This window comes from Acyrthosiphon pisum, chromosome A2, assembly GCF_005508785.2.
Source record: "Acyrthosiphon pisum isolate AL4f chromosome A2, pea_aphid_22Mar2018_4r6ur, whole genome shotgun sequence".
Classification (NCBI taxonomy): domain Eukaryota; kingdom Metazoa; phylum Arthropoda; class Insecta; order Hemiptera; family Aphididae; genus Acyrthosiphon; species Acyrthosiphon pisum.
This window is the reverse complement of record NC_042495.1, coordinates 14,197,619-14,222,099: the sequence shown is the minus strand read 5'-3', so window position 1 is coordinate 14,222,099 and position 24,481 is coordinate 14,197,619. Positions and strand designations below refer to the sequence as shown.

At 29.1% G+C, this 24,481-nt stretch overlaps 2 protein-coding genes across 6 annotated transcripts in view; one reads left to right on the top strand and one right to left on the bottom strand.

The window, feature by feature from the left end:
• The window catches only part of LOC100568531 (lipase member H), a 37,903-nt gene extending 19,207 nt beyond the window's left edge, over positions 1 to 18,696 (bottom strand). For all 4 annotated transcript variants that reach the window (XM_008185304.3, XM_003244782.3, XM_008185303.3 and 1 more), the window contains exons 1-4: positions 18,374 to 18,696; positions 18,165 to 18,246; positions 17,586 to 17,701; positions 14,672 to 14,923 (exon numbers count right to left, since the gene is read on the bottom strand). In XM_008185304.3, coding sequence (XP_008183526.1) covers positions 14,672 to 14,923; positions 17,586 to 17,701; positions 18,165 to 18,246; positions 18,374 to 18,443 — 520 coding nt within the window. In that variant the 5' untranslated portion in view covers positions 18,444 to 18,696. The remainder of the gene's footprint in view (positions 1 to 14,671; positions 14,924 to 17,585; positions 17,702 to 18,164; positions 18,247 to 18,373) is intronic.
• LOC100161700 (ras-like protein rasC) overlaps positions 1 to 24,481 on the top strand; it is a 188,142-nt gene that overhangs the window by 133,572 nt on the left and 30,089 nt on the right. The gene's annotated exons all lie outside the window — the stretch shown is intronic.

Here is a 24,481-nt window from a genome sequence, read left to right as displayed (position 1 = left end):
TTCTCTATACCTAATGGGTTACGCAGATGGTTTTTATTTTTGTGTGTACATTTAGCACTAGATTTTATCTACATATATGTACAAGCATGTACACACAAGTGACCCTCGTGTCACTCAGCCAGCTAATCGAATAACGTTTGTTTTGTGTCTGATATTGAGGCCCAAAGAATTTACGGAAATTAAATCCTATACGGCTAAAACCTGCAGTATTGTATTTTCAACGTTGATATCTAGATTTCCTGTAATGTGTGGAAACATGTATTTAAGAAAAATCAGCTGTCTAGTGTTTATCAATTAATCAGTCATTTTGCTACAAAAAATATCACAATTTATAAATTAAGAATATAACGTGCACAAGATAATGATAGACGTAAAAGAAATACAATAGTAAAAAAAAAGTATACCAGTATATTGCTCTGTAACTTAGTTTAACGTGGTAGGGACCTTTTTTTTCAAAAAAATAATTATAATTTATATAAGTATTAAGTACCTAATAATAAGGAAAATTTTTCTTTTCTTTTTTTTTTAATTAAAACTATACCGATAAATTGGAGGGGAAAGACTAAATCCCACCAATTATAAAATAAATACCACTCCGAAAATGAAAATAATAAATGGAGTCAATATTATGAATGGAGTACTTATATTATATTCAGAGCTGTTTATAAAATAATTAATTAATTAAGATATAATAATATTAATTATATTAAGCCAGTTACATGTTATTTTTTTTCCTTTATAAGCTATGTTTTATTCGTATACCTAAACATTAAATCCTATGAAAATATAGAGCCAGAGCTTCTCTGGTTCTCTACGAATTTCGATCGTAAATGTTATTTAAAAACAGTCTGTAAAAGAACATGTCCGTCAAATCGTTTCACCACGTCTTGATTTTCATAATTATCTATTTGCATACAAAACGTAATACTGCCATCATAATTCAACAGACATTTTACAAACACTTGCACGTATTAGAAGACGATATTTTTGAAAAAATCATATGCATAACTTAAGGTGAATTGTTTATGCGCACAGTTAAATTGTATAATATTATGAGTCTCGATAAAAAGTTACTCAAGTAATGCGACAAAAATGTAGGTACCTAATACCTATATAAACAAAGATTGTGATAAACTCGAGCTGTTTGTGTTATCATCATGTCAGTATCAGCGGATGGGCTGTATTGTGTTGGTAGTGTTGGTTCGAGAAAAATAGACTTTTTACAATCGGACTATAAATAATAATGCCTGAGCCGCCCCAAACGACCGATTACGCTATACATTCGAAAGAAAAAATAAATCGTGCGATCGTAAAGAGAAGACGATGTTAAAAAAAAATATGCTATCCAGTAAGATATGACGAAATTAAAAACCATAAAAACCAAAACGAAAAAAATTATAAAAATAAAGGAAATCTAATTTCAAAATAAAAATACCACTACATACAGTAACATAATACAGTTAAAATAGGGATTTCTGATGTTATGTCGCTGACAAAAATGACAAAATCTTAAATTTAGTTCGTAAGAATTATATTGTTATAGTGTCGGGCGTGGCTCTGCGTCAATTATTTTTGTCGAAGAATGAGCCTTTCAATAATTACATTTTTGGTAACACGGCGCTATGGATATGCAATTTAGCTACATCGTAGTTTATATTTTGTAGGATCTCATGGTGGTTTTTTTGTTTTTATCTTAAAATATAAAGTATCAAAGTTCAATAAAATAATAAGGTGTGTAGTTACTTATGTTTATTTTATTAATTATCTATGATATCACAAATTATTGCAGTGGCAGTGATTGCAATTACAAGTAACTATAAATAAATAATAATTAAAAATGAGTATATTACATATTAATAATGAGGTTTTTTTGTCTTGGTGTTCATTATAGATGAATATTTCATTCATTTTACTAATTTAAATCGCAAATTTCAATTTAAATCATTCAGGAATAAAATATCTTACTGATAATGAACTATAATGGTTCAGTGCAAATAAAAATAATTTGTAGTTATAAGTTATAATTGCTTAGTGTAGAAGGTAATAGAAAACAAGATATTTCGTGTTTCATTGTCAAAATATTTCTTGATTTCTTTTGTCTTTACACTTTGATAAAATATTGTAATATGATCGATGTAACTTGTGTAAAAAAAATATTCGGAATTTGATTTATTATAATACGGAAGTACTTAGGTACTATTAACGCACAAATTATATGGTTTTGTCAAACACAAAATTCTGTAAAAACGAGTGACACACTTTCTCACTTAAAATGAATTCGCCCTGTATAGGTAAAAAATACTTTCATTTCCTCTCAACCACAGACACCACCTCAACGGACCACACCACCAGTCGTATTATACATACTATTACTATATAACGACTGTGAAAATCAATTGAAACAATACCTTGCCGTGCACATAAAATGTTCACTGGTTGTTTCACATCTTTGTGACGGTGTATAAGAACTTCCCATAGTATCCCACTGCGAAGGTATTATTATTATTATTATTATTATTATTATTATTATTATTATTATGACACGTATAAATAATACGGTCAAACAGAGTGAGCGGACCCTGGGCACATGGTGTCAAATTTGTATAATATGGTCCAACTCGTCAAAACAGTAAGCGATTTAAAACGAAGTTGGAAAATACTTTTCGGTGCAATCAGTGTTATTAGCCGTGTAAACTAGACGACTATAGTGAAATAATCGAGTAATAATAATTATTATTATTATGTTATTAAAAAGCGAGGGTTATTGTGGATTGGCGTTTCGATAAGCGTAATTTCAATTTTTTTTTTTAATGATTATAAATCATGACGATTTGTTTTGAAATAAGCATATTATTTTATTTTTTTATTTCCGGTACAATTTCTTGTTCGATTTTGTACAATGTTCGCAGATTGTGATATTTAACTATCAATTTTATCTTTTTATTTTAACTAAGGTAGTCACCATTTTACGCAAATGCCGGACGCTCTGATAACGACACGTGTACAATTATGTACATATTTATTCATGTTTGCATATATTTTCCGTTGATGTGTTATATATACATAAAAGCTTATACACGTAATTATTAACGCAATTAAACATTTCCAAGCTAAAAGTACAACAAACTGTATTTATTGAATTAAATATTATAATATTATATTATGCGATGTGTATGATAGTAAAAAAAACGTTCCATTAAGTGATGCTGTTGTTTATAGTGCGTACATACGTACAATAATAAACCGTGTCGCACTCGGATATATTGTGCATTATATCTAAGCACTTATCCAACCAGATATTGAATACATATATGTAATTATTAATAATAATACTATATACTCGGTATTTGTAATCGATTATTAAATTTTTATGTACACATTTTATTAAAATTGTTAAACTTTAAGTTTTATTTTTAAAAATAATGTTCAAGGTTTAAGCTGATCCGTGGTCATAATACATTTAAAAATAGTAGCGGTAAAGGTAAATATTTTATACTATTTTAGTATGAACGTTAATGAACACTGTTTATTACTACATAACAAACCGTGACGCAAGAATAACAAGAATTTAAGTAACATATAAAATATAAAAGTTTAAAAGAGCTTAATAAGAAAGGGAAACATATTTACATATAGCTAGAAGGGCGTTCATAAGGGAGATATGATGATTACGGGCGTAGTTCGTGGTATTAGGTGAGACTGAAATTGGATCATGGAGTCTTAAGGAGCGTGAAAGGACCCAGAAGTGCACATGAAAAAGATGGGATGGTACATCAATAGAATTATTACTAACCAAGGTCTGGAACCGAACTGAAAAGAACCTGTTTTGGAACCCAACAACTATTAAAATATTAAACCGTGTACCGGAACCTAACCGTGGAATCCAATTTAAATATTTTAAATTCACTAGAAATTATATTTTTAAGTGGAAATCATTAGGTCTCTTTGATAATTTTGTGGGTAAATGGAGTGCTTTGATAAACTAATAATATTTTAGAGCTGTGTTTTTTTCTCAAAAAATATTAAAATTTGAATGGCTAACGTTAAGTATTGGTTTTCATCGGAATCAGAACCAGAACCATTTTAATGAAATAGCTAAATAATTCTGAGTACCAGAACCAAAAAAAATAAAAATTAACAGTTACCGAATTATGAGCAGTTAAAATCTTTCCCGTTCATTTAAAACTTCACAAAGTTACGATAAAAGTTCGAAAGAAAATGCTTATTACAATAATTTTCAAACGTAACTTTAACGTTTGCATACATATACGAATAAAATTATTTAAAAATAATCGTGTATTGAATTAGTCTTAACTATACTAATAGCAATATAGCTAAAGTACCTATATTGGATTTTATATTATTGAAACTGGCTTTGATTAATAATGTGATGATTTATCATAGTATATATTACAAGATAGTGGATTTTATTTTATTTATCATTTTTTATTTAATGATTTAAAATATAAAACACTGCTTGTTTGATTTTAGACTCATCCAACAACCAAAAGACGTCATAAAACAGAGACAAAACTAATTTTTTACATTTTTCATAAATGCTATTTTACTTTTTATTGTTTACTTATACTTATAATTATTATTTATAACGAAATAATATACAGACGGGGTGAAAGACTATCGCTTTGAACGATTCCACCCAAGACCACAATAACCATTATTTTTTGATAGATGGGATGGTGCATTATACGAAAATGTCAATGACCGTTATAATATGACTTAAATAAAAATAGTATTTGCTTCCCATCCCCTGCAATAATAGTTATAAACGAACAAAAACGACGATAATAACTTTTGTGCTGTACAGCCTTCAACAGCGAGTGACTGAATTTCATCATTTTCAAGAAGACTAAATAATAATTTTCAGTACTGTTACTTATAAGGTATGATACGATGACAAAGACTGCAGTGTTCCCCGCGAACCAATAATAATATCGAAGTCCTAGATCCGGAAGTAGTTTCTGGAAAGTGTACGACATTAATATTACACAAAAATCGAGTACAACCGTAACAATAGTTTGGAGATTCGAGTACCTAAAAATATCACAATCTTTAATAAATAAATAATTATAGAGGGTAATGATTCAAATTATATCTATAGAAGTTTAAGCTATCTCGGTATGAAAGGAAATAATTTTCCATTAATTATATTCTACGGGGACAATGTATATAATTTATACACATATAATATTATATCGTGTATCGTTACATTTTACCGTTTTGATGCTATGGAATACACCAAAGTGCGAAGTGGAGTTTTGGAATGTTTTCAGAAGCGGATCAGTATGGAGGAAACTTTTAAGATTAGGTCTGAGTAAATTTCAAACTTCGTAATAATTACTATGTAACATACTATAGGACAGACTATTGTTCGGTTAGTAGACGTTACATTTCAACGAGAGTAATAATCTAATAAAACATAATGTACGCGTGCAATAATTTGATTTCAGTTGTAGTACCCCATTTCCTTACTCATAATAATATAGGAAATTTCCAAGAGTAAATAAAATCATTCCAGTGAGCTGCTGAATCATTCCAGTGAACTTCTGATATTGTTATTATTATTATCACTACAAAGAAAACGACTGTTTATTATTTTATTTTGACACGAATCATTCAGAAATAACGAATAGATCGAAAACCTATATTTTCTAAGACCTAGTAGACGCTCCGCCGTTATATTTGGGCCCCGTCGCTCATACAGTTATAAATTTCATCGAAATAATTTGACAGTCCAATGATCCAACGGTTCTATCGAAGTAATATGACAGTATGAATTATAATTAAGGGAGATGATATGCATTTGCATCTTTTATTACCCTGTTGGTGAAAAAAAAGTAGTTAGCTGGTTTATATAAAAATGTGTTTTACGACCAAATGGTACCGAATGCAAAATTTAATCTTACATTTTATAGCATATATTTTAATGTTTCGTAAATTTTTTATGCATATTTTAGATTTATTTTTGAAATGAACTGCTAAAATAAATAAATATTTAATTATTCTTTATGTCTTAAAAAATATAAAACATTTTATTTTATTTTCAGATTGAAACAATCTAAATACTGCTCCTGTCCGAGGAATCGATTTTTATTTTTATATCACACACTTTTAGTGTAAATCTATTTTAAAAATACCTATCTCATTAATGTTCGGATTTGGGTTTAATAGTATTTTATAAACATCCAAAACTCTCCACTGTAATATTAATGTGTATGTACATCATAACAATAATAATAATATCTACACTATTATATATTTCGGTCGGAATGGCGGCGTTTCGGGTACGTGTTCATTGGACGACGGGTCCTAATATGTTTTCGCAGCGTCATTGATGTTTCGGTGTTGGTTTTGCATTGTTTTCCTTTATTTAATAACGTAGTCGCTTCCGCCGTTTATTGTTTAACACACGCGGATATAAGTGTCTGCGGCGATGGTGGCGGGGAGATACGAGAGGACGTGCATAGAGTCTGAGGTCGTGAATGAAATGCGCTTAACACTGCCATAAATTCGGTGAAAATCCCCGTAGCTTACGGCCGGGAGATATGCTCCAAAGAACAGGTAGTCCCAGTAAATTGTCGCACGTGCGATGCGATTGTGTTCGTTCTGCTACAACACTATAAATACGTTCGTATTATATATATATATGTGTGTGTGTGTGTGTGTGTGTGTGTGTGTGTGTGTGTGTGTGTGTGTGTGTGTGTGTTTATATGTGGTAAATCCTACATGTACTCAATTTGTCCGCGTACGCCAGGCACGTATACAATATATCTGTGTCCCTGCTCGTACTACTTATGCTTCTATTCGAACTGCGCATGCGTGTGTGTGTGTGTTTGTGGCGTTTTATCATCGTTAAAGAATCTGTTATTGTCGAGTAACTTCTCAAATGACTTGTATACCTCTGGCAGCACGGGATTTCTACGCGTGAAAACAACGTCAGCCAGCGCGGACGAGGAAAAATAATTCGCGCACCCGCCTGCGTACCTATACATAATACCCCGGCCAAATTAATTCGCTTGAGAGGTTTTTTTTTTATTTTCCATTGAATGTGTTTTATTTCCCTTTAATTTATCAACCCAAACAGCCACCCATTATATTGTAAAACATAAATAAAACGGTCATGTTACAAAAAAATAAAAGCCATACCAAATCCACAGCGAAACCACTTGTGTACGCTGTGAATACGTTACCGGTATACACGGCAAACGCAAAGCTCCCCCCTCCCCCAAATAACATGAAAGCAAAAACTACATAAAAGTAATTGAAAACATTATTCACACGACGCGTATACTTCACTGGTTTGTATTGTTTTTACACTAAAAACCTAAACACCGCGAAAACCATTGAATGTTACAGATTTAATTTAGTTTACAATACATATTACCTAGGCTGGTATACTTGAAAAATGTTGGATTTATATATTATTATTAGCTATTTACCTGTGTGCACTGTTCTTTCCCATGAAATACAAAGGTAATCTACGTGCAATATTTACTTTTTATCAGTGGCATAGTTGCGGAGAAAAGTTAGAACGTTTTAATAGTAACAATATTGTGATTTAATTTTAACTATAAAAATACATTTATAATTATTTTTTAAAGTTATAAATAAAATATAGAATATCCCTCCAGGAAAAATATCGTATCCAAGCCACTGTATATTATTTTTAATTATTAATTATGTGTGCAATAAATATGCATTGAACACATAATACTATATAATATTATTAACATCAAAACGTTTTAAATCACAAAATATTACTTTAAATAATTATTTTAATATTTACTAAAATTAGATGCCTGATAACCTCTCTCGTTAGGTCAATATTTGAATTTTGTTGCAATATATTGAATCCTAAGCAAGTTGGTCTAATTAAAAAACTATAACGTGTATACAGAAGCGGTGTTTGAGAATGATAGCCTTTAAGTTGGGAATGACAGGTCAGTCTTTCGAAACAGTTTTATAACATTAGGGTTTAAACACCCTAAAGTAATAACGTTTGTACTCTGAGGTTGCATTAGTCTCCAAGCCAATAATAAGCGAAATTTATTGCCCTCTAGAGAAAATTAAATTCAAAGTCCCAGTTTTAATTTCAAAAATAACCAAACGTTTTTTCCCCTCCAAATCTAAACAAAATTATAATAATATACTACCTAGTCCAGAGTGGCGTATCCTAAATCACCGTAACCTTTACCTATAATAAGTTTGATTTTTCTTGCCTAAGTTAAAATAAAAACATTGTATCATAGGTATTGTAAGTGTACTCTGAGCATGAGTACTTTATAAGTATAAAACGTGATGGCAAAATCAGACAAAATGAATCTTCTAACAGAACATGGTCACATTTAACTATAATAATTAATATAGTCTATACTGGTCACGTGTGTAAAGGAGTTTTGAACGTAATTTGAAAGAAGCCGAGTGTTCTGTTGTAACTTGTCGATGTTGCCCTAACAGACATTAATTAATAATAAATAAATACTTAAATAAATAAATACATATTAACATCAATATAATAAGTAGAATAATCGAGTACTGAAGGGTAATAATAAGTGTTAATAAACCGACGAAAGTTGCAGTTTAAAGCGATATTATTATTGTATGACGAAGTATTATAGGCCCTACCGCAGTGGTGGCTCACTCGCGTGACCAAGGTGTATCCTGTGATACGCGTTTGACAAATTCGGTGGATGATTATGCGGGTACCTAGGTCGGAATATAAAAATATGAACAATTACAAATATAAATTTTATTTTTTTGTTGCATGTAACATAATGTATTATATTTGTACAACAACTATCAGAGTGGGTGTATTTTAATAGTTATTGTTCGATACACCTTAATTATTTTAGCCAATTCCCCACCTGACACCTAGTACCGAAAACCTTCGTACAGTTGTACGAAACAACCACATTAATAATGTTATATTGTGTTAAGAACCGTAAGGGTGAGATCCGTACGAGCGTCTAAATAAAATATGTTTTCTCCTTCAGTCTTAAATTAAATGCATTTCAGAAACGACTTGCGTCTCTTTAACCATGTCAAATACATTTCACATGATATGATTTATATGGTGTGTAGGTATTTAATGGATTAACATTAAATTTGTCAAATATGTTCGATTTGTCAAACATCATTTCAAATCCAATTTTAAGAAATAGAAAACCAATGAGTAATGACACGCGAATTATTCTTGATTAATGTCTTAAGACATTTCACTCCTACTTTTTTTTTGTACCTACCTTTTTCAGGAGGAATTATTACAAAACAGACGATGAAAAATTTCAGTCTAGTATCCAATCATCAAATAAATATAACACAAAATATAAAGTCAAGTTTTGTGAATACTATTGTAAAATCTAACATGACTTGCATTCATTTCGTTTATTACCAAATTAAATTATCAACAAAAAAATTGTATAAACTGAATAAAAAGTAGGTAGGTAATTATATTTTATTTTCAACTGTATTATTACTTAATTTCAACTTGATCGACCTTATAAAATTTAGTTGGTTATTTTGAATTTAACAAAAAACAAATGAGTAATTACTTGAATAAATAGAATCGTTGAAAAAAAAATATCAGCTACTTAATTAATAAACACTAGGTATACTAAAACAATAATTCCAAAGCCATTTAAAATAAATAAACTCTTTTAAAAAATTAAAACCAATGCACATACCTTTTTTATATTTTAAATCCATACAAAATATTATTATGAGTTCAATTTATTAATTTTGGTTTATTATATTTTGATAATGATTTAAATATTTCGAAAGAATTTAGGAAATGTTGTATGGGCAAGTATTAACTCGCCCGTTATTACCTTTATGGCTTTATGAATATAAATACCGGCTGAAAATATCGGGTAATAAAAAGGTCAAGTATATAAATTCATCCCTGATAGGTATATAGTATTAACCGATAAAAATATGTGTAATAATTAATACAACCAAATTCAGTCTGAAGACCACGGTAAACATTTATCTTATCATCTAAAAATAATTTAAATATAGGTGGAAATCAAGCTTATAAAAAAACGAAAATAGCAGAGTATAAATTATAAATATGAACATATTGTGTAAAAAAACACTGATTTCTATTTAAAAATATAAAATATTTTTGTATGGTTAGGTAACTACTATTTTGAAATCAAAAAAATAAATTGTTTATAGAGCATGTACCTACAATGAACTCTACTAGGAATTTCCATAAAATATAGTAAAACAAAAAATATTTAAAAGATTATGCGAATCTATTACTCGTCGGGGTATCGAGGTTGTTTTTATAATATTAAATGATTCTTAATTAGGTAATAAAACCGATCTATATAACCATCAAAAAGTTAGCAGCACGATCAAAACAGACTCAAAATATGAAACCTATACCTAAAATTAAAATTAAGGGCCAGTGACACTGCAAATTTCCATGAAGTACCCCCCCCCCCAAAAAAAAAAAAAAACTACTCTCTAATAGTTATATAATTTCAGTATCCCACCCCCTCCTACTACATCGATTCTCCCCAGTTGCGCCGATTATTTTTCGAGTGGTTATAATACAATGTATGTATGTCGTTGCGTTGTGAAATTCAATTTCATCGTCGACACTAGTTCATCCCTGTAAAGCGACCGTGAAATATAATAATAATGATATATACAAATTGTATTATAATATTATAATAACACCACTTCGTAGACAATGTTATATTAGCGTTAGAAAACAACGCGTCGAATTTAATTTTGACACTGTCGTGGAGTATATGTACTTAACGAGAGTACGAGAGGTTAGGATTTATTACGTTTTATTATACATTTGTGAGAGTGTCTCTAAGACGTATGAATTCGCGAGCTAAGAAACCCTTTCAGCACACTCTCACCGACCCGAGTACACGACTCACACACACATTTCATATTATACAGAGTGATTGGTATTTAAATGGCCACACTGGTTTCATTACTTAATGTGTGCATAATTTTGAAAAAAAAAATGCTTATACGAAGTATAATAACTCTGGTTTTGTGATTTAAAAATTAAAAATATAGCCAGGGTGTAGTTTTTAAAAAAAATTATACAAAAACCGAAGAATATTATGTATCTTTTTTTAGCGTGGTGTTATATTATTCAGAACAGGCAACAATCGTATAATCTTAAAACTAAATTTTTTTTCAAAAACTCAAAAGTCGTATCTAACCATTCAAATAGATATAACCATCTGTGTAAGTACATGGATTGTAAGTATATGGATTCATAATATGTGATAGGTGTATTAATATTATATAAATATTATCTTAATGTAGTTAGTGATATGGCCATGTGTATGACTACCGGTTAGCGGCCGGGGCGTCGATGCTTTACACGGACTATTTATTTGAAGTCCCAACGTGATTTGAACCGTAAGTCTAAACCTTGGTTTGAACGGTTTCGTACTTTCCGGTGGATTCGTTCTAAACGTGGTATTTTTTTCTCTCTTATATATTTTTCGCCCTTTACGTTGTTTAATTTTGAGAGATCGCAATTTACAACGATGATCGCCAGCGGCAGTGAAACAGTCAAGAAAGTCCTCACTAATATCCATCGTGTATACGTTACATTATATATATACAAATAAATGATTATTTTGCCTTTGACTGGGCAATACATCTTAAGAAATACAATGAATTTTTAAATTAATTTCTATTCGTTTTAAATCTTGAAGTGTACATTCTCTCCGTGATTAACAGGTATTTTATTGGCAGCCATTGGCGTAGGCATAAATTGTCCTTAGAATTTAAAGATTCTTTGTATTTTAATCACACAGAACGTTAACACGAATTTGGTGCACACGTCAACTATCCTATATGTACCTACCTACAATACTCGATAGCAGCCGCAGCCGTAGTTGAAGTTAAAGTTTAGCTGTAACATTTCTAGTACCACCAGTACTAAAGTAGTATTAATCGCATTAGTAGTGATAGTAACAGTAAAAGTGGGACTAATACCAACGTCAGATTAGTCAAGACAATAGCGTGTCGTGTAATTAAATGGTCTTTCGATGGCATCGCTGGGCAACCTTCGAAACGACATTTTCGCGGAAAATACAACGACGTGCTACACCGATCGGGAATCAAAGGAATGCCTTTTGTGTATTGGTAGGTATATAAAGTAATTTATGCATTGTGAAATACCCATTTCTCGCGGGGTCAAAAGAAAAATAATATGTAAATGTTCTTTTTTACCACACGAATTGCTCAACACAAGGTCTATACGAAACTGTTATCATTTAATATTTATATTTCGGTTTTATTACCTTTATTGTCAAAAGTTATTTTTATACTGTAGGTACTAATTTTTTTAACGGGAATATTTCTTTGAAATTTTTTATAAATGTATTAATATTAACACTAAAACATCCATTTCTCGCGGTGGTCAAAAGAAAAATAATGTGTAAGTAAATGTTTTTTTTTTTTTTACCACGCGAATTACTCAACATAAAGTCTATACGAAACTGTTATCTTTAATATGTATGCTTCAATTTCATTACCTTTATTGTCAAAAGTTATTTTTATATTGTTCTAGTTGTATTTTCTAAACGAGGATATTGCTTTGAAATGTTTTTTGTAAATTTTTTTAATACTAACACTACACCTATACGTTTAATTATTATTACAGCATATTTATAGTTTGGATCGGATAAGTAGAGTTCTATAGGGATTTTTAGTACTTTGAGTATATTTTGATATTCGATTAGTAATAATTATCAACTTTAAAACAAACAAAAAGTTGTCAAAAACACAAAGCTACAACAGAACAAATTAAAAAGTCATATTATTTATAATATGTAGTCAGATCCAGTTTTAGAAAAACCGTTGTTCTTTTGCAAAAATTTAATTTTTTTTTTCATGATATGAAGACATTTTTTTCAACTTCGTGATATAGATACTTATTTTGTACACTATGTGAAATAACGAAAATGTACACACAAAGCGTACAGTTTTACATGAAGTGTATGTCATTACATTATATAGTTTAAAATATCTATATAATATAGTTTTAAGTAAGTTAAGAAAAATAAAACAATTAATATCAATTTTCAACATTCTTCATCTCCTCGTAAGTGTAAAAAATAGCTATCCATTTCACTAAGTTAACAAAAAAAAAACAATACTTTAAAAACGTGATTTCATTGGCGTGGATATATTGTATGAAGTAGTCACTTTAAGTGCTACATTGCCAAGTGGATGTGGCATATTATATTTTGTATAATTTTACAAAAAAAGAAAAAATTTTAAATCGAATTGGGTAGAAGCTAGATAATCGTATGGTAAAATGCTTGAATAAAAACAATTAATATTTATAACTAACGATACTATATAATATTATTTTACAATAGGTATTATTAATAATAATATTATCAGAACGGTTTTTTTTTTTGTAATAATTTACAGTAGTAGATTTGAATTATATATTATATTATTGAACTTGGCTTAAAATTACATTGTGTTTTATAGATATATTATTATTATTGTTTACCATACAAACAACATTTTTGATGTGAGTTATTGTTTATGATTTGTTCATAAAGCTTTAAATGGAACGTATTAAAAATGAGTAATTGAGCAAAAGCTATTGTCATGTGCTCATATGTATGGGTATATTAATTATATACATAAATATATTAGTACAACCTAGCTTAACTCATTTTCTCATTATATTATACGGCCATTGGACATTGGCCATGATAAATATTTTTATCAAATGAATAAAATTTTTTTGTTTGCATTACATTTGTCTTCATTAATTTAAATGTCAAATCCAGAATAGTTCAAATATCCAACTTTTCAATAGATATGATTTGTATTAAATAGCTAAAATAACTAAAATTCAGTAGTATAGGAAGGTACTCAAATAAATCAATTTAATAACAAAATTACTAATTCGATGTATCGTTCTAAAATAAATACATACCTAATATTACACTGGCTATATTCGTGAATTTAAACTGAACACACTTAAAATATATTAAATATTCTAATATTTAATTATGTCTTAATTATTCTTATCAATAAGACCGTTTTAAAAATGTATTTATATATCAGTTAAAAAATCGGTGGCTTAATTAAATACAGGTACATAGTGTGTACTCCCAAAGGCTAAAATTAATGTATGCTTTGATATTTTATTGAGTGTATGATTTTACAATGTTAAAAAATTGTTGAGAAAAATTCCGTCTTATAAACAGTATTAAACATTTATTTTATTTATTTAAATTCATATTTAAATGATGAGTATTCAGATTTTTAAATTAGTTACTAAGTACTTACTGATGTCTTATATCTAAAAAATGTTTTTTTCTTTTAAGATTTTAAATCTCGTATAACAATATGAGTCTCAAAGTAATTAAATTTAAATAGTTAAAAAAAACATAATGTGACTACTTAATAAGTGGCTCGATATTAACATTAGGTAAGTGCTAAATACGTTGGGGGTAATTAAGCTCTTTAAACGAACACACTAGACAATGCAAATTAAAACATTACTCGGTTTCCACGTCAATATAATATATACACATACGATAACGGTTTGGAGCAAACGTATATAGATGGACGACGGCTGTGCGCAATATTAATTACAGTCTGTACAATCGTGACCAAATTTCTAAAATACCATACGTACCTATAACTCTCTTGATTGTCCCGTTCAACCTGTGGCCCGTGTAACCAATCAACTGAGCCCCCAAACTATGGCCGATCAATGTGACATCGTCAAAGCTCTGTACGATACCGCGGTCACGCAAACTGTACAACCAGTCGACCAGATAGGTAGCAACTGTCGGTAATCGAAATACCACATCCACGTAATCCAATTTCTGGGTCCACTTTGACCAATCGACTAAAACCACATTGGAGTCCGTATACTGCACCAGCGCTATATAAGTAAATATACATTTTAGTCACACGTTTGTTTTTGTCGATAAAAAAAATAAATATATATCACTCCACCCATTAATCATAAAGGTATAACACCTAGTACCTGGTAGTATAAATTATACAATTGCAACCCTGCACATTTTATTTTGACAGCAGTAAGTACGGATACAATTAGAGAAAATAATCGGTCAACGTATTTCACAATACAAAATGCATACATTAGTTTATGCCATCATGTAAATATCATCTAAATTACTCAAATTCTGGTGTTAATAATAATGTGTAGGTACTATTCAATAACCAGAGCATTTTAATCAATTGAAATGTCTACACAAGTAAGTTTGAAAATTCGTTAAAAAACCGATGACCATTTTATAATAATTGACGCATTGTTTGGGTTAATTGGCAATCGAAATTAAAGTTTTCAAAGGGACAATCGTAAATATAATAAAACCTAAATCAACATGTTTGTTTGTATTTTTCGTGTCAAATAATTTTAAAAATGTAAATATATATATATATATGTATATATTTTATACTAACAGTTGTAAGTCAGGTGTATGTTAATTAATTCTTTTGAAATTCTGGTTTAAGCGTCAGAATATTGTAACGATAAATTATTGATAAAAAAAAACAATAATTTTTTAGTTTTAAAAATAGTACTTTTGGCCGCCTAAAATCGTCTTTTGTACCACTGTGCGCCGCACTCCGTACAAATGATGGTTTTATTTTATTTGACATTATCACAGCAGGTATTTTGATATAATAGTTTTTTAACATAATTTGTCAAAATAAAAAAATATAATATTAAGTATACGCTTAAAAGTATTTTGCCAAAAGTTCGGAAATCGTAATAACATGTTTCCATTTTGATATTTCTGAAAATATTATACATTAATAACACAATAGCTAATAATACACGCCGTTATTCTTTAAACGCATTCTTGTTCGTTATTAAAACTATTACCACTTATATTTTTCTGGTATTTAATGGTACATATTTCTAAGAAACGAAGTATTAATGTGATATTATGTATGATGTATAGACCTTAAGAGAATGCATGGTACTCGGTATTAATAATAATAAAAAAACAAACAATTTAAACGAAAACTTATGAGTACCTATAAAATGAGTGAAAATATGAGTAACAATGCAACATAATAATATAGACAAGTAGGTTTTAATATTTCTAAAAAAACGGATAGTGCCAATACTGACGGAATCGCGAAATTGTTGCTACGTGCAAAAATAATGACTATTGGACCTTGCCCGTTTCATTGTAAATAGTCAATGTAATAGGTATCTTAAACGCAAATGTCGAACTGATAATATCCAATGGTGAAATTGTGTGTCAAATATGTGTCCAACATATATATTGTGCACAGTATAAAATATGAATAAGTATTCAACCATAAAGTTCTATTCGGCCATCAAATTAGTGACAAGTGCAGTTACTGCAAAAAGTTAGATGTTGTGAAAATCATGTTTTGATATATCGATTGAATTAAAATTAAAAAGATAATATAAATACCCATATCAATATGAATAGTACTACTCATAATAAATATGTACTCATTAAGTTTAACAGATTAATTATATTTAGTACTAAGAAGTATAATAATTTTTAATAATTTACTGTATTTTGATTGACATCAATTTATGAGCAATATACCTATATCACTTTAAAATTTAGTAGGTATATTATCGAAAATATTTTCTCACTTATCGACCAAACACTATAGGCTCATTATTATATTATCAATTTCACATCAAATAATTAACGAAATCAACCGAATTATTGTACTTTTGATTTTCTAAGTTTGATTATTAATGTCAGCTGAAGCAGATGCTACTGTGATACGAATTGCTAGTTTATAAGAAACAAACTCAATATTTACATAAGTCTCAGTCCTGTGGATGATGAACGCAATAATTAATATTTCATATGAATATATTCGGCTTATTGTCGTTAGCTTTGCATATTACTGCGAATTGTTTTAGTGAAACTCGAATATTTAAGCATATATTACTACCAATTTATATAAAAAAAAATACAACCCGTATTAACCCAGGTAAATCTTCAATTCTAACGTGTAAGTACCTACTAAATTGAGTTTTTACTGCATTTAACCTTGCCGAAAACAGACACTGCAGAATGTTTTAATTGCTAACAATACTTCATAATAATCTAATTTTTGACAGTTTGATAGTTACTGCACTTGTCATTATGAGGGCTGTATAGGATATACTAGTAAGTGGTATTATACAATCATTATACCAATATAACTTTATCACATCGATTTCATTCGATGACAATATATTACAACAAGAAAACCTCAATTTATATTATCGTTTTTTCTGCACACTGGTAAATCTATTGTACTATCGAATGTTTAAATTTGTTGTAAAAAAAAAACAATTCATTGAAAACCGTATAGAAAACGGATAAGTTTTTTTTTCGTTTTTCTGTTTAGTGCGGCAGATGAACATGCGAAAAAAAAGTCATTTAAGACCTGAATCGAAAAAAACAATTACAAACCGTAAAGGTTTTGTATTAATACGAACAATTAATAGTTTTCTTAATCTCGATGTGAATTATTGTGATAATATTTATTTTAGGATTTAAATAATACATTTAAAAATAAAAACATTGATTTACATTTTCCCAAATCTGCTACAACACCAGTCCGAGGGCTTGATCTAAATCCATGCACAAACACAATCAACGATTTGTTGCCTGAAATCGTCAAGTTATTTTTGTCCATCAAGTGATAGCTATAACAATATTATACAACATAATAATTAATAATCATAATACATGTCGTAAGCTCGTATATTTTATATCAATAAAATCCATATCTAAACAATAATCATAATAATTATTATTATAATTACTATAATTAATTACAAAATATAGTTTGTCCATAAAGAGTTAGCTGTCTGTCGATAAGTTTCAATCAATATAGACGGGCTCCACGAATTTATAAAATCGTTCTAATTCTAGCAGAACACGTATTATTTGTGTGCATAACACAATATATCCCATCGTTATTTTTTGGGGGGATATAATATTATTATATTTTCGCACTGACAACTTAATTTAATATATTATTACTCGTTAGATTCAGATGCTCAAGCTACAGACTACAGAGTTTTAAAGGACAGCACAAATCTAAATAAAGATTCCAATATCACTTTTGTGTAATATTATAATAACTGTGTGTTTTTTAATCATTACTTGTGGTCAAAAAAATTGTATTCAACTGCGGTGACATCGAGAACCGTCGTGTTGGTAGCAGGCTCGGCGGTGGTCAGTCGGTCTGAAAACAATATTATACGCAGACTATATATTATATCATAATAATAATAAAAATTTAAGACCGCGAATGACGAACACGAATCCGAGATTTGTAAATAATAATAGATTATAAAAAATTACGAAATTACCGGATAAAAACTGGAGCACGAGCAAAACGCACAAGGGCAGCATTTGAATCATCCTCGCGGCACCAGTCATAATATTAATATTGTTATAACGAATCGATTTAGAACGGACGACGTTGTTTTAGAATAATCTTCCGTTTAATGAGCACACGATATAAAACAACCTGGAAATATCACAGATTTTTGTACTATAATACACGTACAATACCATACACCCACCACGGTCATTGTTGGAAAATTACTGACATATTATTATTATTATTATTATAACAATCGTTACGATTGAACCGGCCGATAAACGACCGTGCGTATAATACAATAATAATAATATACGCATTGTATGCAGGTTCATTGTATGTAATACGATTATTATTATGGTTTATAATGATATTTGAATGCGCCGCGGTAAAAATATTGTAATTATTTCTGTTGTTTTTATTATATTACTATACGTAGTTAGATATATATTTTCATAATTCACTCTGAATATTATGCATATACAGGTACATATACCACGACTGATCTCGACGGGAAATCGTTTTCCTTGGCGTGCAAAAAAGGTTGAATCGGTAGTGAAAAAATTGCGTACAAAATTATTGTGGCGTGTAATATATTTTTTCCGAGAATTCATAAATATTAATTCAGACGAAAAAAACGTAACATACATTCAGCCTATTTCGCTATGTTTTATACTTACTGGTTATTGTATAATTAATATATTAAATTAAAATTACGGATGTACCTACCTACACTATTAGTTATAATTAATAATTATTAAAAATGTGAATATTTGGTAGGTACACCTATTTTATAAAATAAGTACTGTGTTTTACTCAAACTATTCACGAATTTATACGAATAATGTATCATGTCGATTCACTCCAAATGTCTCCAAACCCCATATATTCGTCATATAAAATTTACTTGGGTATTTAATGTTTTAATAATATAATATAGTATATACAATATATCATAGACTGAAGACAGATAGAATGTTATTATATGACAAATATTACAATTTATAGGTACTTTATAGTTTATTCAAACGCAATTTAACTTAAAATAATCCAATGTGATTATTTAAACGTTTTCAAAACTACAATCAACCCGTTTTTATTTGTTTAAAATATCTTATATATGGTTAATTCATTCAAAACTGTAAATACCACATAAAATAGTACTTTGTTAATGACCCCAATAACTATTTAAATACTATTCACATAGTTAAACATTTTTTATTTACAAAACGTGAGATACTTAAAAGCGTCCTTCGTTCACCTTTTTTTTTTAACCAAATATTACCCGCCTAGTGTAATCTTTATTTATCATCGAACTGGCAGTATTATAATAAATACGATTTCGAGATTCTTCATTATGAAATAATTGACACCCATAATACATAATAATAATATAGGTACTTTAGGTTAGACCTTTTATTGCTTTCTAATTTATAAAAAATAAATTTGAATGTAATAGCTATATATATTTAAACTCTTAAATTGTTTTGTTCAAATTTTCAATAATAATAAAATTATGCTCTACTGCTTTTTTACACCTTGATTATTTAACTATTTGATAATTCGGTATTCTAAAGTATTCATATACAGATGCACACATATTTTTATAAAATAAATACTTCGTTATTATTTAAAGCATTAATTAAACTGTTAAAAAAAAAATCCATTATACTCATAATTAATAATGCATTACGTAAAACGGTATGTAAATTATTTGAAATAAATTTGGACAACATGAGCACTAATTTCATAAATCTTTAGGTACGACTTTTTTACATTTTACTGTTAATGGGTACACAACAACAGCAAAAAGTTTTTCTATTTATTTCAATAATTAATTTTAAGGTAAGACAAAAAATAATTATCAACTTACAGGATTCGTTAGGAATTGGGACAGGAACCTGGAACATCCACAATAAATGTTAGGTACTAAAACAATAATAATTTTTAATACATAGGTACTGATTTACGGAAACGATTCTATGTATTAACGTGTATAACGTGTATCTATAGAACGTGATTTGTGAAAAAGTTAAAGTTTAGGATGACATGATCACTATCAGCAACCGTCACACCTACCACACTGTACACCTCCAGTCACCAGTCAACGACCAACCAACCGAATAGGTCTGATCCAGGGTAATATCGTATGCGATTCGAGTAAGCTGTATGCAACACGCGAGGTTTCCTACACCGAATTGTTGTCTCACTTCTATACAGCTAGCATACCCAGCAATATCATCATCCGCCGGTGTTGTCCCGGTCACACTTGCACCCATGGAATCTATTACATATTGACATCGCCGATCGTCACACACCGATGTACATACATATACCTACTGGTCATTTGTTTCGTCTTAACCTGAAGATGGTTTTAGATTATGATAGTAGATTTAACGAACACGATAATGTTGCAGTAGTATGGTTACGTAATAACCGGTGGCGATGGTGACGATCGGTCACGCATGGAATAACAGAATAATATTATATAGGTAGTACAATTTGCAATATATACAATTTTATGAGTAACTCAGAGCGCGATAATAGATGATAAGAAAATACGGTACGACATATTTTATTCTGTGACGTAATGCCAGGAATCTCCAACGCTAAGAAACGTACCATCCCGACGCCGGAAAACCTCAGTCTTGGCTTGAATGACCAGGAAAACGCCAATGATTGTGTGACCTGAGTCACAGCCAGCACCCCCATCGATATCCAGGGTTCTTGAAATTCTGATAAGCTTTATCGCGTGCAACTTTGGGGCAAAACAATAATAGGTATTTTCAACCCGTCTGCTCATGGCCAGTGTTAGAAGCAAATTAAAAAACATATGACCGGGTGACCAAAATTTAGGTGAACCCGCTGCAATAAGGAATGTACAAAAAGTACCAATTTTACGATTTTCATAAGCGTCATCATTTGAGTGGTTTAAACGTTCATGTGTGAAAAAAAAATATTGAATTTTCCAGCGAATTAAATTATTAAAATTGACGCTACCTGTCTTTTTTTTCTCGCCCCCTAGTTAAATTCACCATCGATAATATTATGGTTAATAATTTATTATTATTTGTTTTTCATTTACAATAGTTTTCAGTAAATCGTTACTCAATGTGACGAAGTCACATCTTTTGTTTTTTGAGCGTATCCAATTATTCACACAAAAATAATATAACAATATATACCTTACGATACCTTTTTTCTCATACAGTCGTAGATATATCCAATATCTTTTAACTATTAACATTCCTGACATATAAATGCACAAATCAATACTCTTCAATTTAATAGTAAAATAAGTTTATCGCCAAATTTTTAATTATAAAAAATTAATTTTTTTCGATAATAGTTATAATACTATAGGCTATAAACTATAAGCTAGGTATCTACTTAACAATAACCTGGATTAAAATTGTCTGTCTAACAATATAGATAGAGTTGCTTTTAAACAAAAATTATTATAAAATGTTTTTTTGTATTTATAACTATAAAAAATACACAGATTAAAATAAAAAGTTATTCCTTAATAATTCAATTAAATGTTAGGAGCAGAACCAAGGATTTAAAATTTTAATAAATTATTCTAATTAGTATTAATAGGATTTTTAATGTTTGAAAATACAAACACAAAGTGAATCAATTTATAAAAAAAGAAATCGAACAAATAACGAATAAACAAATTATAAAAATTCACTTTGGTAATTAAAATAAATATTTAATTTTACTAACAAAAGTATTCTCGTTCAATACATTTTAAAATTAATTAAGTACGGAATTATTTGGGACATTTGGGCCACGTGAAATATCTCATTTAAGAGATGGTTACAGTAATTTTTCTTTTTTTTTCCGAAAAACCCTATCATCAATGTTCTTCACAGATTAGATCGGTGCTTTTCTTCTCATTTCTTCTTAGAATGATGGCCAGACCCTTTTTTTATGCTCTGAACGTGACGTTTTGAGAAAAATATAATTTTATTATTATTAATTTACAGGATCGCTGTCAGACGCGCGTTAATTAAGCGTTAAGGTTTGGGTGGCCCATTTATTATTAAATAAAAGGCATTTTGTAAAAAAAAAAAATAATAATAACGTTTCTTTTTGTAAATATCACCGTAAAATTATTCTTCGCGTGCACTCCAAAAAAAAAAAATTAAAATATATTTGAAGTAGATGACTTAAATACATCATTGTAAAATGAAATCAAGATGCTTTTAATTTTCCATCTTGGAGTGTAGTTTAATATGGCAAAGATTCGGTAACTATTCAACTTTGGAATTCACGATTTACTGTCATTGCCTTGTATTATAGGTACCTACTAATAGAAAAATTCAAAACAAAATAAAAACCGTTTACTAATTTTGCAAATAATTTATGCATTTTATCCATCATAGTTGTTGACGATTTGTTCATAGAAATATGAAACATATTTTATTTTATTGAATTATTAATTTTACATAATATTTAATTCAAAAAAAATCTCTACTCATTAAATTGAATGAACATTTTTATATTGGATTTTAAAAGCACTAACACTTACTGATAAATAATCATTTAAATACCACAACTCTTCCGGGAAATTATCATCGTAGAATCAAAAAAATATGGTGTCAAGACCTATTATAATGATTTTTTAGTTATTGGTCTAAGTAAAAGAGTCGCTAATAAATTGCTGTTATTATAGTTTTTTTATCTCATTATACAATATGTATAATCATCTACACTAATTTTGTATTTTTTTCTTTCGTTTTTAAATTTAAGTATAAAAATAAACTTAATTTAGGTTTAAAAAGTAAAAAAAATACTACTTTTAAGGGTTATTATATGAACACTGTCCAATTATTTCTATGTGAATATAATAAAAAAATGTTTTTACCATTAAGAATTTCCATGATTAGATGTCACTATTATTATTTAACTGAACGAAACTGATAATTAGGTACCTCGTACCTACTATTACAATTACCTACGTTACAAAAATGTGTAATACGTTACTCTTTAGAAAAAAAAACGTTCAGGGTACTTTGTTAAGAGTTCTCAGTTTGTATAAGTACCTAAATATGACCACTTTGTATTATTATTTTTACTTTTGAAAGCGAATGACAAGCTCATTTTTCTATTTTTAATTTTTACGAAGTGTTATTTAAGAATTGACCTACAAAACATATCGTTTGTTCAAAATTTTAACACTAATCCGAACACAATATGTAATTATAATTAAAATTAGTGTTTATATAAGTCGACACGATTCAATTTATAATTCCGGTTTCAAAAGTTTCAAACGTCTCTTATCGAAATCGTATGGTAAATATTAGTACTCGAATTGGTAAACAATTTCGGTACCTATGCCATGAAACTCCATCCCTCAAATTGTTTTCCGGTACATTATGGTTCGACACAAAGAAATGAAATTGTGGAGACTTATCATAATGAAAGCTTCAATGTACTGCACTGCAGTGCACACTATATTATATTACATGTATTAAAGAGAGGCGTTTCTCTTAGGTTTTTTTGTCTTCGTTTCAAACCTTACTTCTTATAGTAACCTAGGGTGATTGGCAAATAATTTTGAAATAAGAATGATAAAAGAAAAACACTACGTACTTTGGGGTTTCAATTCCAATCGAAACGTTTTCACTTCCGTAGCACGGTAAATCCCACGAGTAGAAATCAATCTTCAAATCACACTGTACAATAGTCAATGGGCCTGACTATATCACTGTGACATACACGTATAAATGTATAATAGTAGGTACGTTGACAGGGTCCGTATTAGTAAAAAATAATGGGCACTTCATCGACATTACACGTCAACCTACTCTATTTATCTGGTGATGAAATTAAATTAATTAATAAATATCCATTCACCACACGTACACTTTAACATTAGATAGAGAATAAATCGATCTTAATGGAATGTCACTGCTACAGTATAGGTGTAAGTACCTGATTTAAACTAACAACCTCGTTGATTATATTACGTGCACTATGCTATTCATGTTATTATAATAATATACAACAATAATTACATTATTAAATTACATTCAATATTATAATTAATTCAATTTTCTGCCAAACAGATTAACACAGGAGAAAA